Source organism: Boleophthalmus pectinirostris, unplaced genomic scaffold (genome assembly GCF_026225935.1).
Source record: "Boleophthalmus pectinirostris isolate CB_2022bp ecotype Guang Dong unplaced genomic scaffold, ASM2622593v1 HiC_scaffold_21, whole genome shotgun sequence".
Classification (NCBI taxonomy): Eukaryota; Metazoa; Chordata; class Actinopteri; order Gobiiformes; family Gobiidae; genus Boleophthalmus; species Boleophthalmus pectinirostris.
In genome coordinates this window covers 10,294,406-10,321,441 of record NW_026571175.1, presented here as the reverse complement: position 1 = coordinate 10,321,441, position 27,036 = coordinate 10,294,406, and the positions used below count along the sequence as shown (strand labels likewise).

General features: G+C 37.8%; 1 protein-coding gene across 1 annotated transcript in view; it reads right to left on the bottom strand.

Moving 5' to 3' along the window:
* Positions 1 to 27,036, bottom strand: part of ext1c (exostoses (multiple) 1c) — a 206,607-nt gene that overhangs the window by 7,430 nt on the left and 172,141 nt on the right. The window contains exons 4-10 of the mRNA XM_020917681.2: positions 19,830 to 19,937; positions 15,759 to 15,878; positions 7,746 to 7,878; positions 4,440 to 4,558; positions 3,855 to 3,950; positions 776 to 862; positions 141 to 301 (exon numbers count right to left, since the gene is read on the bottom strand). Of these exons, the coding sequence (XP_020773340.1) occupies positions 141 to 301; positions 776 to 862; positions 3,855 to 3,950; positions 4,440 to 4,558; positions 7,746 to 7,878; positions 15,759 to 15,878; positions 19,830 to 19,937 (824 nt within the window). The remainder of the gene's footprint in view (positions 1 to 140; positions 302 to 775; positions 863 to 3,854; positions 3,951 to 4,439; positions 4,559 to 7,745; positions 7,879 to 15,758; positions 15,879 to 19,829; positions 19,938 to 27,036) is intronic.

The following is a 27,036-nucleotide window of genomic DNA, read 5'->3' as shown; positions in this document are numbered from 1 at the left end:
TAGATCAGATAATAGCATAATGTGGGGCCTTTAAAAGACAATAACTTGGTGCATTTTTTTAAAATTGTTTTTTCTATTGTTTTTGCATCTTTGTGTGGCTTAAAAACCTGTATACAATTAAAATATGTTGTCATTATTACCGATGGTAGAAGGCGGCTCCTGTGAGGACGATGGAATAGTCATTGGTCCATTTGGAGGTGTAGCCCCAAACCCTTTTCACTGGGTCCCAGAAGTGACTCCGAGGGGGATATCCCACAATCCTCTCTGGGAAACTCCTCCAAACCAGGAAAGCAAAGTTCACCTGGAAATATTCACATATTCACATGTCAAGTTCAGGTACCATAAGATCTAAGAATATTATAGGATCAAACTGAACTATTGGATGATATTACCTGTAAAATATAGGAGTAACAAAGTATAGGAGTAAAGCAGAACTATGCCAGATAATACCCCATGGTTAACAAGAACCACAACTAAAGAAGGATTAAACCAGAACTGCAAGTATTCAGAATAAATGTGACTTGTAGAGTATAGAAATATTTAGTCATGTACTATGAAAAAAAAGTTTTAAAAAGTATTGTATGTTCTTCTTCAATCTGGTGAAACTGCCATATGTTATCTACAAATAACAGTTTCACTTTGACTTATGAATCTTTGAAATATTCCATGACTGCTTTGATATTCAATACTCATGGATGTTCAAAATTACATACAGTTCTTAACATATGTAGCATACATACTGCCATAATTTCAACTTTCGATCAGGGACACATACCTCACTGGTCAGCAGCACTGTGTCCTCGTCCAGGCTAAGCACCGCCTCCGTCTCTATGGAAACGTGAGGAAGGAAGCGACTAGTGGTCTGAGGAAAAGAGAGAGAGAATGATACATTACTCTTAAATGTATAGAAATTTATAGTTAGTACTTTATCTTAAAACATTATTCAAGTGAGTAGCTAGGCTCATGTACTTATAAGTGAAAGAGTAAACAGGGGTGGGCTTGTTTACTTAGATGGGAGACAGCTGGAAAAACAAGGTGCCACAGTGGGGCACGAGTAGCAAAATCTGTTGTGTCCTTAGGCAAGACACTTCACCCACATTGTATGAAAGTGTTGCGTATGTGAGTGTTGGTGGTGGTCTGAAGTTCCAGTGGTGCAGATTGACAGACTCTCTTCTGTCAGCCTACCTCAGGGCAGCTGTGGCTTACCACCCCTGAGTATGGAATGAAAAAAATAATGCACAAAATTATTTAAGACTACTGCATGTATTTGGAAATTTGTGTATTTCTACAGCATTCACTTGTGCCACCTAGTGCATCTGCTCAATTTCATTTCTCTCCAGCGACTAGGTCAAGAATCAGAATACACTAGAGGGTTTCCAAGAACCCCAGAATTGCAAGTTCGGGCACCAGCCAATCAGCAAAGAGCCGTACATTCAGTGTTGTCAACAATTCCCGAGATCGAGGATTTAAAGCTGGAACAAAGAGAATGTTTGGTGAATTTTATCAAGGAGAAAGACGTTATTGCCCTCCTTCCTAATATACCTTAATATACCAGTTAGCCCCATTAGCGGCGCATTACATACGTCACGACGAAATAGCAGCGATTGGTTAAATGAAAAAAAGTACCCGCGTACCATCAAGTGATAAAATTCTAACGCTGTGAGATCAGACAGGTTCCAACGAAGTGAAACCGGCTGATGAATCAGGCTAGCAGTAACTACACACGCTTTATACATTTCTATAAATTTCTCTTTAATTTTTAACATTTAATTTATAGGTTGTATATTACACAAAATGGATTCTTGTGAGCATGTTAGAATGTTGTTACTTCCTCAAAAACATACCTGGAGTTGTGTTTTGTTTCATTTTCCCATGTTTGAGTAATCCTAGTTTATTAGTCTGCCTACATCTCCAAAGCTCAAAATACTTTGCTCCACGTTGTGATGTCACAAAGCAGTAGTCTTCAAGTTAACAGCTCCTTTTACTTTTAGTTTAATTTAATTCCAGGCCTGAAAAAACACAGTGAAGCACTTCCTGTATTACTGTATGACCTCACAAGGTAGAACTGCGTGCTTTCTGTTTGAGAGAAAAAAACGACTAAATATGCAAGCTTTGTGAGTTAAACGTGCGAATGAAACAAAACACAACTTCGGGTATGTTTTGGATGTGGAAACAACATTATAACAGATCAGAAAACAGTGTAATATGGGCCCTGTAATGTAACCTTTAAAAGCAACGAATAATGGTGATAGAAGCATTAGCAATGATCAGCAGCTTCCTGATTTGATATATAGTTTAACGTTATTACTACTTAAAGGGCGTACTTCCACTTCCACTTCCACTCTTGCATTTCCTGAGTCATTTCAGATTGAATAAAGGTTTTCCGTGCGTCTGTCTTGTCTGGAGCAGATTGTGTTGAGTGAGTGAGAGATGATCATGTTACAGTTTAAATCAGGCTGAGTGACTGAGGTAAGTGCATCTCTAAAGATTTTAGCCTCGAGAAAAAAAACAAAAGCAGAAAATGCAGGAGGAAGCAGAGGATACAAGATACAGGGACATTTAGGAAAGAGGCGTCATTACGGGTGAGTGAACACGCTGATGAACAAGAGTGGAACTACACAGAGAAATGTACACTAGTGTTGTCACGGTGCTAAAATTTCAAACTTTCCCTTTTTAGTAATACTATGTAATTTTCATACACAAAATAATAATAGTACTTTTTTATGTTATCAGGTCTTATACTTGTTCTAATAGAGCTTAAAATTACCCAGATAATTTTCAGGAAAGCTAAAATTGGATCTTTGATTTTTAAAAAGTATTGATACCTGCTCAAATGAGTATCTTCTTTCAGTATTAGTATTAGTATCATATTAATATTAGTATCAGTATCATTTAGCATCTGATTATCAATATTTGATAACCCTAATGTAGATTGATAATTCTTTTTATGAAAACGAATTTTATATTTTTGTGTATTTTCATTTTGTACACATTTATGCACCAATATATCTATTTTACTTTCACTTTCACTGTCAAGGAAACACACGAGTCCATTTATTTTTTATGCTGAAGTAAACACTTACACTTTATAAGTACTTTTCATATATTGTATTTTTACAATCTACTCTTCTGTTTCTTCTGTTGTGAAAATGCACTTGTGTTTGGTATATACTGCATTTAGGGAAAAGGAGGTTCAAATAGATAAATGGATAAATGGAAGAATGGATAGACGGATAGATGAATAGATACATCGATGGATGGATAGATGGATGGATGGCTGGATAGATAGATTATGAAGAAAGTAAAATTTCTAGTTTTACTTTACATCTACTCAATACTTATACAGTACTTCTAGTTGACTGAATTTCATCCTTCTCTTTGGACCTATGCATTCTTCCATTCATCTTTTAGGGTTATAACTCATACTACTTGTGTGTATTGGTGTTAAAGTGCATATCTTATAGGGCTGTGCAAAAATATTAAAATATGAATATATCATATAATTTAATGTGATGATACAGTATCAATATCGTAGGCTACTGTATCAATAGTATTTTTTGGTATATTTCACAAATTATTTTGTTTTGGTGCTACAGTTTTGTTGCTTGTTTAGAGAAAGGAAACTCATTTATGAAACACATTTGACATTTTGACATTTTGAGGAATAAATTGTTTGGATTTCATGAACTTTTCACAACACGTACGAAGAATTTAACTGTATCGAATCAATTTGAAATATACAGTACTGAATTGTATCGTATCACTGTATTGAGACATGTATTGTACCGTGGCCTGTGTATTGAGGTATATATCGTATTGGCAGCTTCTGAATGATACCCAGCCTAAAGTCTTACCTTCCTGCGTCCGTCTGTCACTGTGAGGGGCACTGGCATTGGGGGCCATTTACTGCGACTGGGAGGAGGCTTCTCACTGTTCCACAAAATGATGATCTGAAAACACACAAACACATTCATTATGTATGTTTTTTAAAGGTACACGGCGCAACCTTTCTGGCCACCTGCTTGTCTCTGTGCTTGTCTTCATAATGAGGGGGCATTATGCAAAATTATTTAGCTTTCTACCATGTTATAATGTTCCCTCCTCTAAAATCTGCCTAAAGAGGTTTTAGAAGTCATCCATGCACATTTGAGTATTTTAGTCAACTCTCTGAGGTCCTATTTGAGCTCTCCTTACAGTTAGTGGTAACATTCTGTGCAATGCTCAGCCTGCACAGTTAATACCCCATAGAAGTAAAATACCCCCTCTTTTAAATGTTCCATAGCAGGGCAATTTAGTGCTCAAAAATACCTTGACAAATACGCATTCTTACTGTGAGTGCATTCACCTCTCCACAGATCTGATACAGTCTGAGATACATTAGTTCTGCATTTGTAGTATTTATATATAATGTAGCAGGACCTGTACGTATATCATGTTACCTGGGAGCAGTACTTGGACTTGGAGACGACCTGCAGCAGCTTCATGATTGGCTGAGACTGAGAAACCAGAGGAGAGACAGCGTGGATCACTGCAGTGAACTCCTGACCCGGGCTCACTCCTGGACAAAACAACAAAACATACAAGTTACACACAAGGTATTCATGCAAACTATACAACGAAATCATGTAGATCAAAAATGATCCGAGATAGCATCAGGAAACAATAGGCCTGTTGATAATACTATAACTCAAATAGAAAAATACAGATAGATTGGACTACAGCATAATGATAGTATATGTGTCACCCTATTTGCAACCAAATGTGATGCATCTTTTCTACAATATAAACTGTAGCAGACAATGGACCAAGACATATTTCATGTTAGACATTTGCTGCGTTCACGTGGCCCTCGGGAACTTGGGTTGAAAAATGCACAAGAACGCTCACACAAGTCAGAAAAACAACTTGGAAAAACAACTCACGAAACATGCAGCCTGACTTCCACACCTGACATCACCTGCTGTGTGGAGAATGAGATGGACTAAAATTAAGCTAATTTGTCTATTTATCTAACTCTTTGACTAAACATAATTATACTCAGGGGTTTACAGTCAGTTGTCCATTTCATAAAAGCAACAGTTTTGCAGAAAGACTCGGCATGATTGTTTAAATAAATGCAGATGTAACATTAGTGTTGCTTAAGTAAACTTAAACCATTATATTAAACTTTTAAGAAGAATATCAACAAGAAATCTTACTGATTAACTCTATTAAATACTGTTAATGAGTGGATTGAGTGATTTTATTATTGGTGACGTCAAAATCCTAGCCTGATTTATTTGCCGGTTTTACTTCGTTTCACTTCGTACAAACCGTCTGACCTCTCAGTGTTAGAATTCGTTCGCTCAAAGGTATTTGGTATTTTGGATTTTGGATTTTGGATGGACTGCTGTTTGGTAGTCACGTATGTAATGCGGCGCTATGTAATAAGGGCTAACTGGTATATTGAGCTTTTGCCAAAATCCTGTAGGAAGTAGGGTAATAACGTCTTTCCCCTTGATAAAATACACCAAACATTCTCTTTGTTCCGGTTTTAGATCCTTGATCTCAGGAATCGTTGCCAACACAGAATGTATGGCTCTTTCCTGATTGGCTGGTGCCCGAACTTGCACTTCCGGGGTGTTTGCAAACCGTCTAGTGTATTTTGATTCCTGACGTAGTCGCTGGAGAGAAATGAAATTGAGTGGAGGCACTGTCCAGACTTTCTGAGACAAAAGCACATGAATGCAAGCAAGTTGGAACCCCGAGTTTCCAAGAACCACATGAGCGTAGCAATAGGCACAAATATTATTATTATTATTATTATTATTATTATTATATTATGATTAGGCAATAATTTCATTGGATAAAATAAAATAAATTCTTCTTGTAGCTTTTCTTTTCATGTTTCATACAATTTCAACTTTGCAGCATTGTCCCTCATGTCTGCCCGTCCAAGTAAGTTCTATTTTCTCATAACCGTTTCACATCATTAACATTCCAAACACAAGTAAAACAGACTTAAAATGGCTGCTAAATAAACCAGTGAAAGGCCCTCAGACTTCCACCCACTCATGTAAATACTTCATTATGTCTCAAGCACCTTTGATTACGGCGTCTGCCTCCTCCGCTCTCTCAATACACTGCCTTTCGACGCTTTAAACACGCAATCACGATTTGCTAACAGGAGGCATTGATTTGAATAAGTTTGTGCACATTTTGTTGTTTACTTTGTGTCGGGGTGGAGCGATTCGGGAAAAATATCCACTTGGGAATTTTCGGATAACATTGCAATGGTGGTTTTGTAATTTATGTTTTAAAGATCTTATATTACACAAACTAGATTCTTGTGAGCTTTGAGCCATGTTATAATGTTGTTACCTCATCAAAAACATACCTGGAATTGTGTTTTGTTTCATTCACACATGTTTCAGTAATTTTTATCATTAATCTCTCTTCTCAAAATGCTCTGTTCCACATTGTGATATCATAAACTAGTAGTTTTCAAGTTAACAGCTTCTTTTTACCTTTTTGTAAGTAAAAAATCAGCAAACACAGTGGAGCCCTTCCTGTATCATCACATGACATCATAAGGTGGAACAGTGGATTTTCTGTTTAAGAGAAAGACCTAAATATGTAGTTTGTGTATTACAGGTTGTATGGAGGATTATTATTTTTTGTTTCAAATTGTCAATGAAAGTTTAAAATACCTTTACAGAGATGCAGTAGCCTTGTAATTATGATGACCAAAAAAAAAAAAAGAATGAAAATCTATCAACTGTGGACGTAGTGAGGCCAGATAAACATCAGCCAACAGATAACAAGGCAACCTCATTTTCTATTGGCTGTTAGGTTGTCAATCAAACTCCCTATGTTTCTAGTGTAACTGACTCGCCAGCACGCGGGGATTATGTGGTTTATGCAGCAGTTCTTAGAGGCTTTTTTAAACTGTAGTTTCCTCGCAGTTCACACAAAGTTTCTTGAGATGGCACACGAGAATCCACGACGAGTTCGCCGCAAAAGAAAGTCCGTTTTTGAGGTCGCTGAAAGAAGAAGAGAAGGAGAAAAGGAGCAAAGCCAAACTGAGGTGATTCTTGGAGATTCCTTCCAGCGATTGCGCAAATGAAGCAGACAAAGGGTCTAAAAACTGACGTGTCGCTAAATTATTTCTAGACAGGTCACTTCAACAGTAATTCTGAACACGCACTGGATGTAAACAAGTGTGATTTCTAGAGTAAGGAGGCGGGAGGAGATGTTTCTACTGAGGGAGCTGTGGAGGAGGAAGGTGGTGTCACGCATGCACAACATTTGAAAAAGGGCTGTCGCTGTATTTCTCTTTCCTTAAAAAATCTTCTATACAACCTTCAAATGTGTGAATGAAATAAAAGCAAAACTCCAGGTACGTTTGTGATGAGGAAACAACATTACAAAATAGATCAGAAAATAGCATAATACAGCACGAAACTAATCCAAGTTTCAGAAAATAGGTTAATATAGGCCCTTTAATATCAAGATTCTGTTCAAACTTCACAAATCTGATATATGACCGGAAAAAAATAATACTAGAATCACATTTCAGAACATTTGTACTGAGCTAAACTGCAGGATTAGTTTGTTTTTATGCACAAGATATGCATTCTGTTGTTTGTGGACTAAGTTACGGTACTTAAAAATGTCCGCCTTTGCTAATTGCGTCATTCAAACTGTGATTTTGATTCGATTGCGATTAATCTTGCAGTAGTTTATGCAGAGTTTTCATTCCTTACCCAGGCCCAGGTAGTAGAAGGGGAAGTGAGCCAGGTGAGTTGAATATTCGGGCAGGACAAACAGACCTCCGGGTAAAGAGTTCCACATATATTTGTTCCTCGAGACGTGAGAGAAAACGCGGTCCTTGATGATCTGTAAAGGCACAGCACAGAAACACAGAGGATCATGAGTCACGGTGGTTCAGAGGGGCACGGATGCACTGGGACTAGCAGGGTGATTGAAAGTTCTCATAAAAACAGACATATATAGACAATAAAAGTTTCCAGGAATTGTTATTACACTACCAGTCAAAAGTTTGGACATACCCTCTGATTGAATGTTTTTTTGTTTCTGTACATTTAGTACTTTCTACATTTTAGATCAAATCAAATATATGATGCAAGATAAATGGAATTAAGTAGTAGTATTCTTTACTACATAATCTAAAGGTTAACTTTTTTTTTATTATTATGGTATTTTATATTCAAATCCAAGTAGCAAGTAGCAAATAGGCACCCTTTACTTTTCAACAATGCTTCAAAGACATCAGATATACAATGCAAGATATAAGGAATTACGTAGTAAAGAAAAAATGTTAACTAAATATTTTTTGTTATTTTATATTCAAATCCTCAAAGGAGTTTTTGCTTTTCAACAGTGCTGCAAAAACTTGGCCTTCTCTCAATGTGCTTCCAGATGAAGTTGGCCTTGTCAGGGCCAAGAAATGCCAAAAGTGCAAAGCAAGATTCAAAGCAAAGGGGGCATATTTTTAAGTTGGTTATGGTTATTTTGAGTGTATCTTTTCATCTGTGTCCATTTGTAATTTTAATGTCTTCAGAGTGAATTTATAATGCAAACAATCATCGAAATAAAGAAGAAAAAAGTTTGACTAGGAGAGTATCTCTGTTTGTTTTTCACAGTAGAGGGCAGAAGGTCCTAAACTTTTCAGGCCAGACCCACATTGTAAAAGAAAATGACAAAAGCAAGAATAAAAACAACGAAGTGCCAAAATGTGTGACTCAGGGGGTTTGATGTTGTTTATTCGGACAGTATAATTAATATAGGCTACAGTTCATTGACCTAATTATAATGAAATTTACTAAAATAAAATAAATAAATAAAAATAAATAGAGTCATAATTTCCAAATAATATTTAAAAATCTCCTCTAGACCCCCAGTTCAGTGCCAGTCCTGACCCCCACCGAGTTACAGTGTGTCTATAAAATCATTTATGATATGGCCTATTATTTGGTTAGTGCAAGTTGCAGATTTAATGATTATTCAAAAATGAAAAAAAGTCCCATATAACACACACATAAACCATATTTCAACTTTTCTTAATCTACAAAGTGGATAACAATAGAAATTTAGGTCATTACAACTATTTACTATTTCTGTTATTTTTACAGTACAATTTTATGAGAGATAAAGCAGTAAAGTTGCTCAGGTATGGAGCAATTTTGCAATTTATTAAGAAATCTAAAGTTGAATCATTTAATATTTAAGAAGCTTGCCATTTTATTCCCATCTGCTGTTGCTTATCCCCACTACCAGCAGGGGGCAGCCTCATCCTGCCCTCAGACCACAGCCTGAACGCACAGCTGTCTCCTCTTCAGCTCCTCTCTTTTTCTCTTTTCCTCTCTCCTTTACATCCTTTTCTGTCTCCCTGTCTCCATCTCTTCCCCTCTCTCCCCCTCCTCTCTCTCCATCCTTCTCTCTATCTTTCTTCCCTCTCTCTATTTCTTCCCTCTCCTCTCCCTCCCTCTCTTTTCCTCTCCCACTGTCTCCCATTCCTCCTCCCTCCTCTCTCTCTCTCAAGCCTCCCTTCTCTCTCTCCCTCTCTACCCCTTTCTCCCTCCCTCTCCACTCTCACGTCTCCTGTTATCTCTCCCTCCTCCTCTGTCTCCATCTCTCCCCCCTCTCTCCTCCTCTCCCACTGTCTCCCACGCCTCCTCCCTCTCTCTCTCTCCTCCTCTCTCCATCTTTCTCCCCCTCTCTCCTCTTTCTCTCCTCCTCTCTCTCCCTCTTTCTTCCTCCCTCTCCACTCTCACCGCATCCTTTCATCTCTCCCTCCTAGTCTGTCTCCATCTCTCCCCCTCTCTCCATCTTTCTCCCTCTTCTCTCCTTCTCCCAATCCTCCCTTCTCTTTCGCTCTCCCTCTCTACTCCTTTCTCCCTCCTTCTCCCTCTCTATCCCTTTCTCACTCCCTCTCCACTCTCGCCGTCTCCTTTTATCTCTCCTTCTTCCTCTGTCTCCATCTCTCTCTCCCTTCCTCTCCCACTGTCTTCCACTGCTCTCTCTCCTTTGTCTCCTCCTCTCTCCATCTTTCTCCCCCCTGTTCCTCCTCTCTCCTCTTTCTCTCCCCCTCTCTCAGTCCCCCTCATGCTCCTCTCTCTCCTCCCTCTCCACTCACACTGTCTCCCTTTATCTCCCTCCCCATCCTCCTCCTCCTCTCTTTATCTCTTCCCCCTCTCGCTCCCTTTCTCTCCCACTCCTGCTCCCTCCTCTTTCTTTCCCCCTCTCTCAATCCTCCCTTCTCCCTCTCTACCCCTCTCCACTCTCACCGTCTCCTTCTATCTCTCCCCCCTCTTTCTCCCTCCCTCTCTCCCTTCCTCCCCATCCTCCTCCTCCCTCCTATTTCTCTCTCCCTCTCTCCATCCCCCGTCTCCTCCTCTCTCCATCCCTCCCTCTCCACTCGCACTCTCTCCCTTTATCTCCCTCCCCATCCTCCTCCTCTCTCTCTTTATGTCTCTCCCCATCCTCCTCCTTGTCTCTCTTTATCTCTTCCCCCTCTTGCTCCTTTCCTCTCCCAATTTCTCCCATTCACCCTCCTTTTTTTTTTTTTTTTTTACCCCCTCCCTCCCTCCTTCTCCCTCCTGTATGTATATAAGCAGCTTATCACCAACCTCCACAACCTCTGCTTTATTATCTCCAGTCACAATCCCACCGACGCCGACCCACCAGGGACCGCCACCGACCGGGAAAAACGCGGACCAGGCCCAACCTAAGGCACGCGCTTCTTTACACTCCAATATTATTTAACTTCAGTCGCAAGTCGTCTAAAAATACATCTCAAAATGGCTTGTAGAAGGTCAAGAGTGGCGTTTCATGTCTGTAAATTATTTATGAGTGGCTACCTTTGTTATGTTAACCGCCAGCGAAAGGAAAGATGAGAAAGCAAAGATACACGTAACAGTATTCATGTGACGCAAATGTTGTCTGCGCTAATAATAAGAGACAATAGAGAGAAGGAAAAAAATCATTATGTAAATTAAATTGTTTAAACTTGGTCCCTTGTCTTGTAATTTTTCATTGATTCTCTAATCTATGGATACAGCCAGAACATAATGAACACTTAATATTAATATACAGCCCCATACACAACACATTACAGAGCACTTTGTATAGTCTGACACCAAGTTATAGATTTTTTCAGTAGGTTAATGGATTAATAGCTTAATGGATAAATGGCATCGATTTTGTGATTTCCTGTATAGAGTATGTATGTTATCCCTGTGTCTGGTATTCTAGTAAAGAAATCCTCCAGCTAGATGATCGTATGTTTTAATAGGAGCTTCGTTCAGGCTGCTATCGTACTTATGAATACATTGTAATCTATTTATCTATCAATTTTAGTATGTTTGTCTTGGAAAAATCATTTGTTTTTATATATATTTAATATTTATTGTGATTTTAGTCCTAGCCTGATCCATCATTCATAGAAACCGTCTGACCTCGCAGCATTAAAATTCGTTCACTTGACGGTAGGTAATAAATATTTTACCGTGAGGTTCATACCGTGATGATATCGTATCGTGAGACTTGGATATCGTTACACCCCTACTATGTAACTTTTCTGGTGGATGGTATGTATTAATCTCCATGGAGACAAGGAGGCAGAGTGACCAAGCGAAGTCACGGGTCAAATCTGAGAAGTTGAGAGACGTATTTCAAAGTATTTTAGAGCAATAAAACACTTAATTAAATAAATGCAAAATGAGACATACATTTAATGCCTTGCCGTGGAGCTTTACAAGCAAAGAAATAACATCTCCATGGAGACAAACTAGAAAAATGACACAGTGCACCATTAAGTAAATAGTCTGATTCATCAGCCGGGTTTACTTCATAGAAACCGTCTGACCTCAAAGTGTTAGAATTCGTTTGCTCGATGGTAGGCAGGTATTTTTTTCATTTAAACAATCGCTGCTATCTGGTGATGACGTATGTAATGCGGCGCTAACGGGGTTAACTGGTATATTAAGTGTTTCCCAAATCTCGTAGGAAGAAGGGCAATAACGTCTTTCCCCTTGATAAAATTCACCAAACATTCTCTTTGTTCCGGCTTTAAATCCTCAATCTTGGGAATCACTGACAACATTGAATATATCACCCTTCGCTGATTGGCTGGTGCCTGAACTCGCACTTCCGGGGTTTTTGCGAACCGTCTAGTGTATTCCAATTCCTGACCTAGTTGTTGGAGAGAAATGAAATTGAGTGGAGGCACTAGGTGGCGCCAGCCTGGTTAATTTTAGCCAAGCGTGATGGATGAATTTAACTAATGTTTATGGAACAAACCATTCTGCACTGGAGCGCTGTAACACTTTATTTTCTAATTGTGTTTTTATATGTGTTTATTGTACATAATGTGGATGAATGAAATGGGAAATGTAGGTCCTGCCTCTCAAATCTGCAAAACAAACCTAACTTAACCTGTATTGGGCCCATACTGTATTACGCTATTTTCTGATCCAGGTTATAATGTTGTTTCCTCATCACAAACATTCCTGGAGCTGTGTTTTGTTTCATTCACACATGTTTAACACATAAATCCTGCATATTTATTTCTTCTCTCAAACAAAAAACACTGTTCCAACTTGAGATGTCCTGTGGCAATACACACCATACACCTTCACACCACTAGAATCATTTGCATAATTTCAGCTCTATAATTGCCAATCTGTACAGAACAAAAGGTAAAAGGTAGCTGTTAACTTGAAAACTACAGCTTCATGACATCACAAGGTGGACACAAGGTATTTTGAGCTTTGGAGAAGAATGAACATGTGTGAATGAAATAAAAAACAGTAGCTGTACATCTTCAGAATGTTCCTCCAGGTGCACTGCGGTTGCCCATCTTATACTAGTGAAAACCTGGGCATTGTACAATTCCTGGGACACATACAGCTTTTTGGTTGACTCTGACCAGCCTGTTTAAGATCATTTGGAATTACAAAATAAACATATTTTTTTAGTTTTACCTCATGCGTGGACTAAAGCTGCATTACTTTTATTTTAGAGGTATTTTTTAAAAAGACAATTTTTGTAAGGCACCCTTTTTCATTACATAACAGATTTTCTTACCAGTCTTACCAACTTGTCAAAACAATGTTATTTACTGCTTTTTATAAAGAAATACAATTAATATTATGCAGAACTGAGTTAAATTTTGGCCCAGTCCTCCACAGTATTTTCTGTTTCTCTTTTGGCCCCATGGAAAAAATAATTGCCCACTCCTGTGCCAGTGATTCAGCACAGATTTGAAGGCCTTGTTCACACTTACATTTTATACATCCTGGTTTGATATTGGATTGAGTCCAGTTTTTGTTTTGATGTAGATTTGATTTGGTCCTGTTCTAGTCCTCGTTTAGTCCTGGTCTAGTCCAGGTTTACTTCAGGGTTAAATACAGAGGACAAATTTCTTTACATGGACAATAGAGTTTACCTTAACAGGCCCACGCTATTTTCTGATTTATGTTTTAATGTTGTTTCCTGAGGTGTAAGTCATGTTGGAATTTTGGTAACTCCTCAAAAACATACCTGGAGTTGTGTTTTGTTTTTCATTCACATGTTTAACACACAAACCCTGAATATTTAGGCGCTCTCAAACAGAAAACACCTTGTGATGTCATGTGGTAATATAGGAAAAGGAGCTGTAGAGAGACTAATAATAAAGGATTACTCAAACATGTGTGAATGAAACAAAACACAACTCCAGGTATGTTTTTGAGGAGTTACCAAAATTCCAACATGACTTACACCTCACAAGTCCATTTTGCGCAATATAGGTCCTTTAACAATAATATCACCTTAAATTAGAATTATTAATTAATGTAACAAAGTCTACAGAACACAAATATTACCATGCCCTGACCTTAAACTCACTCTATTCACCAAAACCTTGTTCCTGGTTTTCTGGGAACTTGAGGCAACATAATTCAAATATAATTAAACACTTTCCTTCTGCCATTTCTCAAACAGGATGGTCCAGAATGGGCAGTTTCGCTTTTGCCAAAGTAAAAACAGCTACAAAAACAACACTGCTCTGTAAACACCATCTTTGTCAGGACGTTTTTGTGGTTTGGTCCGGTCCTGTCATCTGCTCCTCTCCCGACATCTTCTGAGCCAATGCGCCCTCCTATCTCTATGATTACGGGGTAGCTCTTTTACTATGGCTGCACCAACTGTAGTCAAAAGTCTAGGGAGATGTGTTCAAAGGGCCTCACATCCGACCGGCCTTGTAAAGAAATCCCCAAATGTAGAGTAATATATAAAGATCATATATTATTAAGCTGCAAATATGAGTTATGACTTGTCGGTTTGGATTCAGTGTAAAAACAACATGCAAGCAACATAAATATAACATACACCCTGTGTCTGACTCATGGTTGTCTCAAGGTAAAGGAAAACACTATCAGTAACTATTGACGCTTTGCAGTAATGTCATGCTGGGGGTGTTAAACATGTATCTCTATGGTAATGTGTTCATGGTCCTGTTTAGGTGTTTCAACAAAAAAGGTGAGACTTCCTAACTGACTTGTGATTGTAATTTGATTTGAGAGGGACTTGCTTAACAGTACAAATCAGCTTACCTGTTGTAATTCCATCTAAGTCAATTCTTTCAGGTCAGATTGTGTTCAAATAAAGCCCAAATTAACTGGAGTACTTGAGCTTCAGACAGAGCAGTGCTTACAGCGAGCACCACACCTTCAGGGAATGCAAGATGCAAAGTACTGTATATGTATGTGTAGGTATATTGGATAAACTTAATAAATTAGGTTTGGTTGCATGTTACCAGTTTTATGTTTCCCTTAAAGATGCTCTATGTAACTTTTCTAATGGAGGGAATATGCCACATGTTTGTCTCCATGGTGATGTTGCTTTAAAGAGCCATTAAACACTGTCCTGAGGATTTATGCCGTTCCTAAGCAAAATCTGAAAAATCCCCCAGAGCGAGAGGTGCTGGGCAGGTTTGGGGGAGCGGGTGGCCAGTGCTTTGGGTAGAGCGGGTGTGGGGTGACATGGTGCGAAACCGGTGTGCTCCAGACATTGGATATTTGTGCTTGGATCACGCCGTTTCCCTTTTCTCCAGACATGGCGGGACATCGCAGTGACCAGCGGTGCCAGGTAGGGGCGGGGCTGAGAGGGGCTCCTCTTGTTCCGCCCGTAGACTCTAGTGGCTGTGCTCGTCATGCAATAACCTGCATCTGACTCACTGGAGGCAGTTAGTCCAAACCAAAGAAAATTCAAATATACTGGCCGTAGTTTTAACAAATATGAACTAAAATACCAAAATAAGTCAAGGGATAGGTATACATTTCTATTTTAGACCCATTTACACAGCTAGAATCAATAGAAAAAAAGTGATTTTGGTGTTTAGTGTCCTTTTAACTAAATAAATAACATAACTGTATTGTATTTATTGAATTACATTGTGTTTTAATTGCTGAAAAACAACCCTGAAAAGCATGCACCCTGTAACTTGGTCTGATTACATCATGTGCTTGATACATTTACTGCCACACCATGAAACATTCTCTGCAAAACAATAACATCTCCATGGAGACCAGGTGGCGGACCCTTCATAGAAAAATTACATAGTGCACCTTTAAGTCTTTTACAGGAGCCACAACAGTAACACAAAAACATGTTCACAAAGGCAGTCAGTCTTTTAAGAGCACCACAACAGAAATACAAAACTTGTTACCAAAATCAAGGCTATAACTGTATAACTGTATAATTCAGGGTCTCACCTCGAGTGTAGTTAGGACTATCTTATCAACAGAAGAGAAATAGGCCTCCCACAACATCTGCGTCCTCTGTCTCAGGGCCAAGATCCTCTCGTTCCCCACAGCGCGCACGGTGGACGGCACCTGCAATTACAACAAAGCACTGCATGTTATTATAGAGCTGGGCTACACGCGCTCTATTCTGCAATACAGCGTTATCATGATACTACAATTTTAAATCCAATTTCAATCAATCAATCAACAACTTTATTAATCCCAAAGGGCATCTCTGGTCATGCACAATACATAAATAATAAAAGAAAAACAAAAACAAATACATACAACACACACCATACATTCAAGCCTCAGTGCATCAGGGACACAATATTTAGTTTCATTTAATTTCGGATGCAATATTACTCAGAATCAGTTCAAAACATATTTTGACTGGACACAATTGCTGCCATTTTGAAGAACCAAAATTTCCTCTACAAATGAGAAAATATCTTGTCTTGTTCCACATTAAAAACTGCTAACCCAGCCTGTCAGTTAGTTCATATTTCAGTGTCAATTCTTGTCAATTCTTCTGGATGCGTTTAAAATGCGTTTATTAAAGGTTCTATATAGCTTTTTTTCTGATCTGTATAATGTTGTTTCCTAATCACTAACATACCTGGAGTTGTGCTTTGTTTCATTCACACATTTTTAACACATAAACCCTGCATATTTAGGCTGAGTTTTTTTTTATTTTTATTTTTTATCTCCAACAGAAAACACTTTAATGCTCCACTGTTTTTAAACTCCATACACTTTCACTAGAATAATTTAGATTATTTCATCCATGGAACTGCCAATCTCTACTGAACTAAAGGTAAAAGTTGAGAACTACCGCTTCATGTGAGCTTTGAAGATGTAGACAGACTAAAAAGGATTACTTTAACATGAGTGAATAAAACAAAATATGTATGTAAGTATGTTTTTGATGAGGTAACAGCATTCCAATATGGTTTTAATCTCACAAGAGTCAATTTTGCATATTATAGGACCTTTAAATAGAATTCTACTATTAAACCACGAATTTAATCACAATCATAATGCTTTCAAAACAGAAAAAAGAAAAAAATCCAAATTGTTCAGCCTTAATTGATTCTCAATGCCAAATTTAGATCATAATAAAGGATCAAGGTGCATACAGAAATCCCACTTTTCCTGGGTGGTAGAGTTAAAGTACAAAGTTTCCTCATAAGTTCGCAGCACAGAGCAGCTTTAGCCTCAGATAATGGATCTTAATTAGTGGAGCAGGATTTGAAGTGACTCTCCACAGTGGCTGACTCGCTGAAGGAGCAGTCTATTAGAGCTTTAATACTGATTTTCTAATGGAAGGAACTTAAAAACACTTAAGATGGCGTTTTTTTTAATCTGCAGCTTGTGTTCGTACTCATCAAAGACACTTCATGCACGCTCTAAGTCTATTCACTTCAGCCTCTTCACCTTGGCCTTGATGATAATTGAACTATAATGGTGAAGTGACAAATTTTTAGACATTTCTTTGTATTGCAGTGATTCCTCCATGAGATTACAGTCTATATACAAGATTATGGGTTATAGTAGAATAGTAGCAATTGTACATGACCTTGACACAATTTTAATTCAAGAAACACATCATTAGTGAACTATACGAGGGTCAGTGTATCATTATTTCAATAGGTTTTTGAATATTTCCTGATTTCTTGATTATTCACAAGTTTCAATTTATTATGAACAAATAAAAATGTATTTCAATATTTATTTCTCAAAACATCTACTGATCCCCTTTCAGATTCTAGAATGTGGGGATGTCATACTCCCAGATGGGGGCAAGAGACAGATATTTTTTTTTTGTAATAATATTGTACTTTGCCATGAAATATGTAAAATTTGAGTATCTTGAGAGTTGAAGAGAAAAGGCCTGACGCTGGAGTTTATGTACACCCAGAGACATGAACTCTCAAGACAATGTGATAGTGTTGTCTATTCCAATCTAGTCCAGATTGGTTATGCTTCTGTTGTAGGGAGTATTATATCTCTCATGAAGCAGGGTATAACAAGGACTGAGCTGACAGTGAGAGCCCTCAGTAAAGCACAGAAATGAAAATTTTAAACATACAATGGATAAATTCACAAATATTGAACGTGATCATTTTTATTGGTGTTTAGATCCTAAAACCTGTGATGTTGCAACAGAAACCTCCTTTAAAACAATATACATTTTAGCTGCCCCCATCTGAATCAAAGATCCTATATTACGCAAAAATGACTCTTGTGAGCTTTTAGCCGTGTTAGAATGCTGTCACTTCATCAAAAACATACCTGAAGTTGTGTTTGATTTATAAGTATTCTTTATCTCTAAAGCTCAAAATGCTCTGTTCCACCTTGTGATATCACAAAGGGGTAGTTTTCAAGTTAACAACTACCTTTTACCTTTTGTTCAGTAGAGATGGGCAATTCCAAATCTGAAATAATCCAAAAATTCTACTGAAGGTGTATGGAGTTTAAAAATACAGTGGAGCTCTTCCTGTACTGCCATATGACATCACAAGATGGAACAGAGTGTTTTCAGTTTGAGAGAAGAACTCCTCTAATATTCCCTAAATATGCAGTGTGTATATGTTAAACGTATGAATAAACCAAAACCCAACTGTGTATTTTTTTTAAGAGGAAACAACATTATAACATAGATCAGAAAATAGCATAATATGGGCCCTTTAAATATAAGTGGCCTATTGAATGGTGTGATGGCATAAAACCCAACATTTGGTGAGAGTGTATGAAGATAAAGGTGATTCCATTCACCAATGTCCAGTGGCCCTGCTTTCCTTTTGTGAAACCTTTGTATGATAGACAGAGGAGATCAGAGGACTCATGCTTTAAACCCGACTGGATTACAGCTCTGTGTAGTTTAATCGTGAGCCTGGCGGCTTGTACAGGTGCGCTTTGATACAGGTAATACCATAATGCTTTGTACTGGAGCGTGTGCACTGTCACTTACTACATATATGAGGATAATACACGGTAATGAGGACAACACGGCTATTCTTGGACTGGTCAATCCATGCGTTTCAGAGTAATGAAAGATTAGGACTGTTGCCATAGCAACAGTGTTGGAACATAATGAAGTAAAAGTAGTAAAGTACAGTACTTCAGTGTAGATTTTAGGTATCTGTGTATCTGTACCTTATTTAAGAACATTTTAAAGCGGATACTTTTTACTTTAACTTAACTACATTTGAGAGAAGGCCTCTGTACTTTCTACCCCACTACATCTTTGAACTAGACTAAAAAGTATTTTTCATTATTGTGTAAGACCTGCTGAAAAGACTAAGGGGTTTATTTTTTATTTTTATTTTTAATTCTCCAATTTTGTTTTCTTACTTGCTGATACATGTAGGATTCAGCAGCATCACATAGTTGTTCTACTACAAATTAAAAAAATAAAAATCTTCTGCTCACTAGTGTGATATGTAGCTATCCATCAGAAGTCCATACAACTTCACGACTCTTTGTTGTGATGATGCTTACAGTCAGAGGATGTGTTTTTTTATTCAGACATTTTAGAATATTTAGAATATTGTGATTTAAAATTAAAATGTCCACATTCTAACATAATGATCCACGGGTCTCATATATTCTAACAAACAGACACAAATAATATGTCTTCTTTAAAATGCTGATTTTTGTTCCAGTACAGTGCATCTAGTCAGAAAAAGAAATAATCAGGTTAAACATTTGCACATTTACCTTTTGGATATTTCATGCAAAGTACAATATTATCAGCAAGGGAAACGGTCTCTTCTGGGAGACATCATCACATTCTAGAATCTGAAAACCACCAGAGTCTTATTGTCATTCAATATTCTTCAAAATACTTTTTACTATCAAAAATGAATGTTTGTTTTGTCTGTGTTGCATTGTTTGTGTTAATTCTGAATAAAAATCAATAGATAACTTAAATTAAGGCCCAATTGTTTATGCAGGAAAGGATAAGGCAGAGCTTAGAGGAAATAAAAAGCACATTAAAGTGGATGCCCTATAGTTAATATGGTCAAATGAGCTGACCTGCAGCAGGAGCCTCTCGTCTCCCTCCAGCACGGCCTGGTTCCACTGGATCACATCAGAGAAGGGCAGCTCCCAACCGTTACTTAGCAACACAGGGACACACGCCGCCTAAAACACACATTTACACATTTATGCAAAAAGGCCAGCTTGTAAGTTAAGAAATCTTAACTTAAACTATTCAATTTCAAATACAGAAATAGAACACATAAAATCAATTGGAATGTTTTGCTTCTTTGAAGGTCCTGATACAAAATGGACTCTTGTGAGCATTTACCCATGTTATATAGCCATGTTTACCTCATGAAAAAACATACCCAGAGTTGTGTTTTGTTTTATTCACACATGTTTCAGTTTGTGTGAATGAAACAAAACACAATCATATGCAGGGTTTGTGCGTTAAAAGTGTAAATGAAACAAAGATGTTTTTAATGAGGAAACAACATTATAACATGGATCAGAAAATAGCATATGGTTTTGATTTGTCTTTTTTTGTCTTATAAAATGTTAAAATGAATTAAAAATATACATAAATGTATCTATAAATTACAAATAAACACATATACAAATACACAAATATGACAGATATTTACTACATTTACTATTTTCTAGTGTTTTGATGTCAAATGTTTCTTATAGCTTACTTTAAAGATGAGTTTGCTGCACAATAATCTCAGATATCAAAAATACCCTCTTTCTATAATGACCATTTGCTCATTTCAAGTCTGTTTTAATGACCTGACTGTATAGCTGTTTAGATAAGAAAAAAATAAAAACTTTATTAATCCCACAATAGACAAAAAATGCATTGAAATCCCCATGCTAAACTAACATTGATGTATATGCAGGCCCACGCTCCCACACTGAGTCTATAATAACTAACTGCATCCACATCTTATTTCCCATGATCCCCTGGGGTGTTTCTTTTCAGAGATTGTCAGTCAGTGTTTTATAACTGAAACTTAAAAAAACATGTTAATACGTTGTTTTCGGCGAATACAGCATTTTCAGAACAATGTGTTAGCAATTAATACCCGGTAGAAGTAAAGGTGCATCGTGTAACTTTTCTGATGGACCAAACCAAATCAAGTTACAGGTCAGATCTGTGGAGAGACAACCTCGCTCACAGTCAGAAGTTGTTTTTCTAGGTATTTTTCAGCTATAAAACCACCTGCAATTGAATAAATATAAGACAGAGCTGTTTAATGTCATACTGTGGAACATTCCCAGCAGAGCAATGGCATATCACAGAAACAAGCAAACCAAAATGTAACATAGTGCACCTTTAAGAATGCTTTTGTCGGACGATTGTGGATTTCACCGTCATGAAACCAAGACAATCCAGTAATTGACAATAACCGATACATGTGCCTAAAATATCACCAGTACATGACTTAGGGCGTATTTGAAAAATGAGAAACAGCTCCGGGGGGCACAAGATAAAAAAATGTCTGACATCTTATTTCCCGCGATTCCCTGGGGCGGTTCTTTTCAGAGACTGTCAATCAAATGTCCTTAAATGCAACAGGCCAACAGTGGAGACTAATTACAAATCCGAGCAAGAGGTTTGAAAAGAGCTGATAAACAGGAGGGGAAATGATTTTTGATGTATGATTTCTGCATGTTTTCTGACAGCTGGTTGATGCTTTCTCAATGGAGCGTCGCCATGGTTACTGTCAAACTTTATATAATGTGTCTCTGCTGCCATCTTAATTTACTACAAGTCTCAACTTTGGGTCATGTCAAATATTTAAACATGTAAATATATTTTCAGTGCATTTTATTTGGGTATCAACTCTCTGTAACAACAATATGGTCTTGTATATTAAAGCTACACTGTGTAACTTTTCGGGTGGGAGGTACTTGTCTCCATGGAGATGTTATTTCTTTGCCACCGAAGTTCCACACTGTATGGAATTAAACATATCCATCTAACTTTTTTTTTTTCAAACATGCCCTTTGACAGTGAGTGGACTTGCCTCTTCGCTGATCTGACCTTGTCCTGATGGTGCCACTTGCTTGTTTCCATGGAGATAAATAAAGTCACAACTATATTGTTAAAAATTCTAGGCTGAGCAATAACATGTTCACTGAGGCGTGCAGAAAAGGTAGGTATTGCCTAAGGGTAAGGGAAGCAGGAATCAGACCTCCAGCTTTCTGCCTAATGGATTGTATTCTCTTCTAACAAAATTAAATTTGGTAAGCTATACTGCAACACTAACCAAATATTTGCAATCCAATCTGGGAATGTGTTTTGCAGTAATCTGATGTAACAAAAACAAATTTGGTTAAATTATACAATTTCCTAGCTTCCTGGTGTCTAAAATAAGATGTTTTCAGACATAATTACTGTTCCCTTGTCTTTATTCTTGTGGGTAACATGTTACAGACAGGTGCGTAGGACGGACCGTTTTTACTCTTACAAATTACAAGTGAAGGATCTACTGCGCACTGCTTAGGCTGTGAAGTAGTTTTCATACAATACAAACATTTCAAACTCAATTTCATTAGACTCGATACTCAACAATTTTAATACCATAATGATAATGAAAACACTCTTTCTTTAAACAATATAATGTCCTTTCCAACATTAAATCATAGTACTTTCTTTTTTATATTATATCCCTCACTAGGCAGGTTCCATAGTGGGTGTATACTAGTCTATATGTGGCCATACCAAAAGAACTGCCTTTGTGTCCTTAGGCAAGACACTTCACCCACATTGCCTAGTGTGAAGGAGTTGTGTGCATGTGCAGTGATGGTGGTGGTCAGACTGGCATGGCAGCCGTGCTTCAGTTAGTAGTCTGCCCCAGGGCAACTGTAGCTTATCACCAACTGGTGACTGGATAATGTAAAGTGTAAAGTGTCTTTGTGATAAATGTCTGTGAAACTTGCTACATATATTTAAAAAAAACAAAAAAAAACTTACTTACTTACTTATTATACTATTATACTTCTAATACAGCTCAAGATCATTCTAAAACTATTCAGGAAAATTAATTTCTGTCCTGTGAATGTGACGTTTTAGTATCTGATTTTTCAAAACTTTGAACAACCTATTATATTGTGATTATTGAATATAACAGCCTCATCTTGTGGGAAAGTTTTGTATTTTTCACTTACTAATTAAACTATAAAGTCATACATACTATCTGATGAAAAATGATGAAAAATACAGATTATATGATTTTTATAAAATGTATAATAAACACTCACTTGTGTTAATGATGTAATGATGTATGAGCAAACGTGAAAGTGAATGAAAATTGTGGAAAAATGTGGAAGCAACACTATAATATATTTTTAGTGTAGACATAATTACAATTACTATAATTTTAACTTTTTTTAATCTTACAAGAAAATGTTGTTACCATGTAAGTTTATCTCCAAGTGTAGTTTTCACTTTTGTAATTAGATCATAAAGGATCAGCAGTGGCAGTCGATAAACTTGGTTCAAAGCCGTGCTAGGATTCATGTGGGACTATTATTACATCTGAGAATAGAAGTGGTGAGGGACAACAAGCTCAAACGCACTATTCGGGGGTCTCTATGTCACAATGCACTGTTGGGTTACATAAAGGTCAAACGGGCCTTGACCAAGTGATAATCCAGGACCCAGGGGTGGCCCAAGGTCCCTGCCCCACACAGAGGGGGCATTCCTGGGCAAAGGCCGAGATATTTCAGGGGGTTGCGTCTAGAGCTAACACAAACAACCTTAAAGTGAATATGACGCATTGGACTATTCATTTCATTAAAAGTCTTATATTATGCAAAATTGACTATTGTGAAATTGTGAGACATGTTTGAGTAACCCTTTTTTCATCTGTCTTCATCCCAAAAACTCAAATTGCTCTGTTCCATCACCAGATAAAAATAGATCACACTTTTATTATGTGAAATCTCTGTTTAAACTGTCAGAAAAATGTGTTCCTTGCATTTAAACAGGTATTCAGTTTTATAATTCAGCGCCACTTTTTGCACTTTTCTTCTCAACTTTTTTTTTTTTTTTCCACAAACTGTCAAAAACTGATATAAAACTATGATAAATATTCACTACTGTTACTATGCCACAAAACCAAGGAATAGTTAGAAAAAAACATAAAACGTGTCATATGTAGTTTAAGGATGATAAAGAGGGACAAGGATTTTGAGGTGATATGATATAAAGTAGGATTTGTTAAGTGTAAAAACAGAATACATGGTAAATGTGACACTAACCCAGTACCATGAAGGCAAACACAGTGTGACAGCACCAGTTTAATCCGGGTTCAGTCCGGATTTAGACATGGCTTAGTCCTGGATTAGTCCTTGTTGTGTCCTGAGATAATACCTGATCTTGCAGTACAATAAGGGACAGTGGTCGGGTGGAGAGAATTTCTATGGCTGTACGGTTCAGGCTTCAACTATGTCATACTACCATTGTGTCCTTTGGCAAGACACTTTCTTGCATGTTTTGTGTGCGTGAGTGATTGTTGAGGCGGAGAGGCCGCTGGAGCAGACTGGAAGTTTGTCAGTGTATGAATTAATACTGATTCATCACAATTCTTGATTTCATATTTTATCCTTATTATAAACACATAAGTATGGCTGTCGATCCTAATTTCATGAACATAAACAATGCATACTAAACTGACAGATGACTGACTGTGGACCTATTATGCAAAATAGACTTTTTAGACCTTTTAATCATGTTATAGTTATCCACTCGAAGTTGTTTCACTAGTAAAGACCACGTTACAAGAATGGAATACGGTAAAGATATTTATTGACGGTGGATGGAAGCGATGGCTGGGGGAAGACTCGGGGTGAGGGTTCCGTCTCCAATCCAAAATGATTCAGAACCCCCCTCCTTAAAGATGATGTTTTTAGGCTGAAAAACAGACAAGAGGCACAGGGTGGGAGGGAGAGGTTCAACTGTCACAGACGATGTTGTCTTGATGGTCATATAAATAGGGCTTCTGGGTAACTGAAGGCGTGGTTGAGATAAGCTGTGGTTGGCTGGAGAGGAGCTTGAGGCGTGGTCCAGCTTCTGATTCTCAGTTAACATTAACTCCATATTTAGACTGATTTGTGCATGTTTGAGCAACCTCTGTTTCATTATTTTCAAAACGCCTTATTGCCAATCAACTCATCCTTGATATATACACTTCTCTCTACTTTATTTTTGAATTACATTTTTCTAATTGGTGATGCACATAGGATTCTCAGACTACGTTTACACTGAAACAAATCACCGTATCACCGTTTCAGAAACGATCTGTGTCCAGACATCTCATTTCTGTGTCCACAAGCCTTCCCTATCCACACAGCTTGAGCATATTTGTTTACATTTCACAGAAACGAAACTTAAAACTGCATGGCTAATTTGCATAAACTAAGCACTCAAAAAACAGCTCTCTATTGTGTGCTGATGCGGTTCAGCTCCTGTCGGACTAAAGGACATGACTCAGTGGAATATGAGTGTTCTTTCTGTGACAGAGGGGTGTTCTGCTAATGGTAAGTCTGTTCTGTGCTTCTATTGCGTTGGAAATGGTTCATGAACACTGCATTCGCAACAAAAATGACTTGAATACTTACTAGTGTGGACGGGGCCTCAGTATCATTTTGGTAATGAAAAAAAAAGAAAAAAAAAAACAACAACTTTGTGATCTGTAGCTATCCATTGGAGCTGCCAACAACTTCACGGTTCTTTGTTGTGATGACGATTTTACATCAACTCCCATTGGGCACCAAAAATTGTAATGAATATTGTGATTTAAAATGTCCAAATGATAACATAATGATCCACGGGTGTCACAGATTATAACGAGCACAATAGGTCATCGATGAAGATTTGAAAATGACTCAATTATTATTATTGTTATTTATTATATTTCCTAACCACAGCTGCAATAAATCCCTCAAAACACTGTGCGCTTGTCCAGTCCCAGGGTCAAGGACTGGGTCGGGAAGGGCATCTGACTGAAACCCATTGTAAATCAGTGCATATACGTAGTAGTCATGGTGATTTGTGTGTGACCAGAAGGGACAGGCTCAAAGGGAAACATCCTGTGGTCTGGTTTCTCAGCCGTGTGTTGTGTAAACTCTGAACTGCAGCTCATCTAAGTCGGGCTTGTTGTATATACAGCCCAAGACAAATGGCCCATGTTATGAAATAGGAGCAGAAGGAGGCCTCACAGTGGTTTGACAGTCTATTCAGTTTACATTGAGGTTTATGGCAGACAAAAGTACGCTATGCAACTTTATTTGTGGCAGTACAAAACAGTGCATAACATAAACATTTACCGGAACAGGAAGGACATGTGGCTTTAATGATGTGTTTATCTATATGGTTTTTACTCATTTATTTTAAAGGCACACTATGTAATTTTCTGTTGGGGTCTGCCACTATCAAATGTTATTGCTTTGCTGGGAATGTTGCTCCCTGTGCCATTAAATGTATCCCTTGTGTATTTAATTAGTGACAGGAGTAATTATTGCTTAGAAAGTCCACCAGGTCAAGTTACAAATCAGGTCTGTGGAGAGGTTACCCTGCTGACAGTAAGAATGCTTGTTTTTCAAAGTGTGTTTACTGTTGTTTTTGAGCAATAGCACCTATAATACTGTAGAATAAATGCAAGAAGACATATTGTCCTTGTGTCTGTTATAGTTCTAATCTATGGCTATGTTCAGATTACAGCCTGAAGTGTCCCGAATCTGATTTTTTCGCTCCCATGCAACCTGTATCTGATCTTTTAATGACAGTCTGAATGACACTGATACGATCTTTTCAAATACGACCCAGGCTATTTGGTTATGTGCTCCAAAAACCAATACATATCCGATCTTTTGACTTGTAACTTCAGTCTGAACGGCCAGGTCGCATTCATCCCACCTACACGTCATAAATGTACATAAATGTTCTTCTCGTCATACAAAATGTGTGTATGAACTACATGTCAGTGAAGCAGTGATGCACATAACAATCCCACCACTCTTGGCTGCGACTCCACACCCACACGTTCCTTTCTACAGACGTCGCTGCCGCTGCCCCACAAAACGCCATGGCCAAAACCCTCGTCCTTCTCTTTCACCATCTCTTCCTTAAAACAAATAAGCTGTACATGTTCTGGCTCCGGTACGACAGCAACTTTAAAATAGCCAGGTGCTCAATGCTAGTGTCCATGTTTAGGCTACTTCCGTAAACACTTCTGAATTGAGCATTAAACAC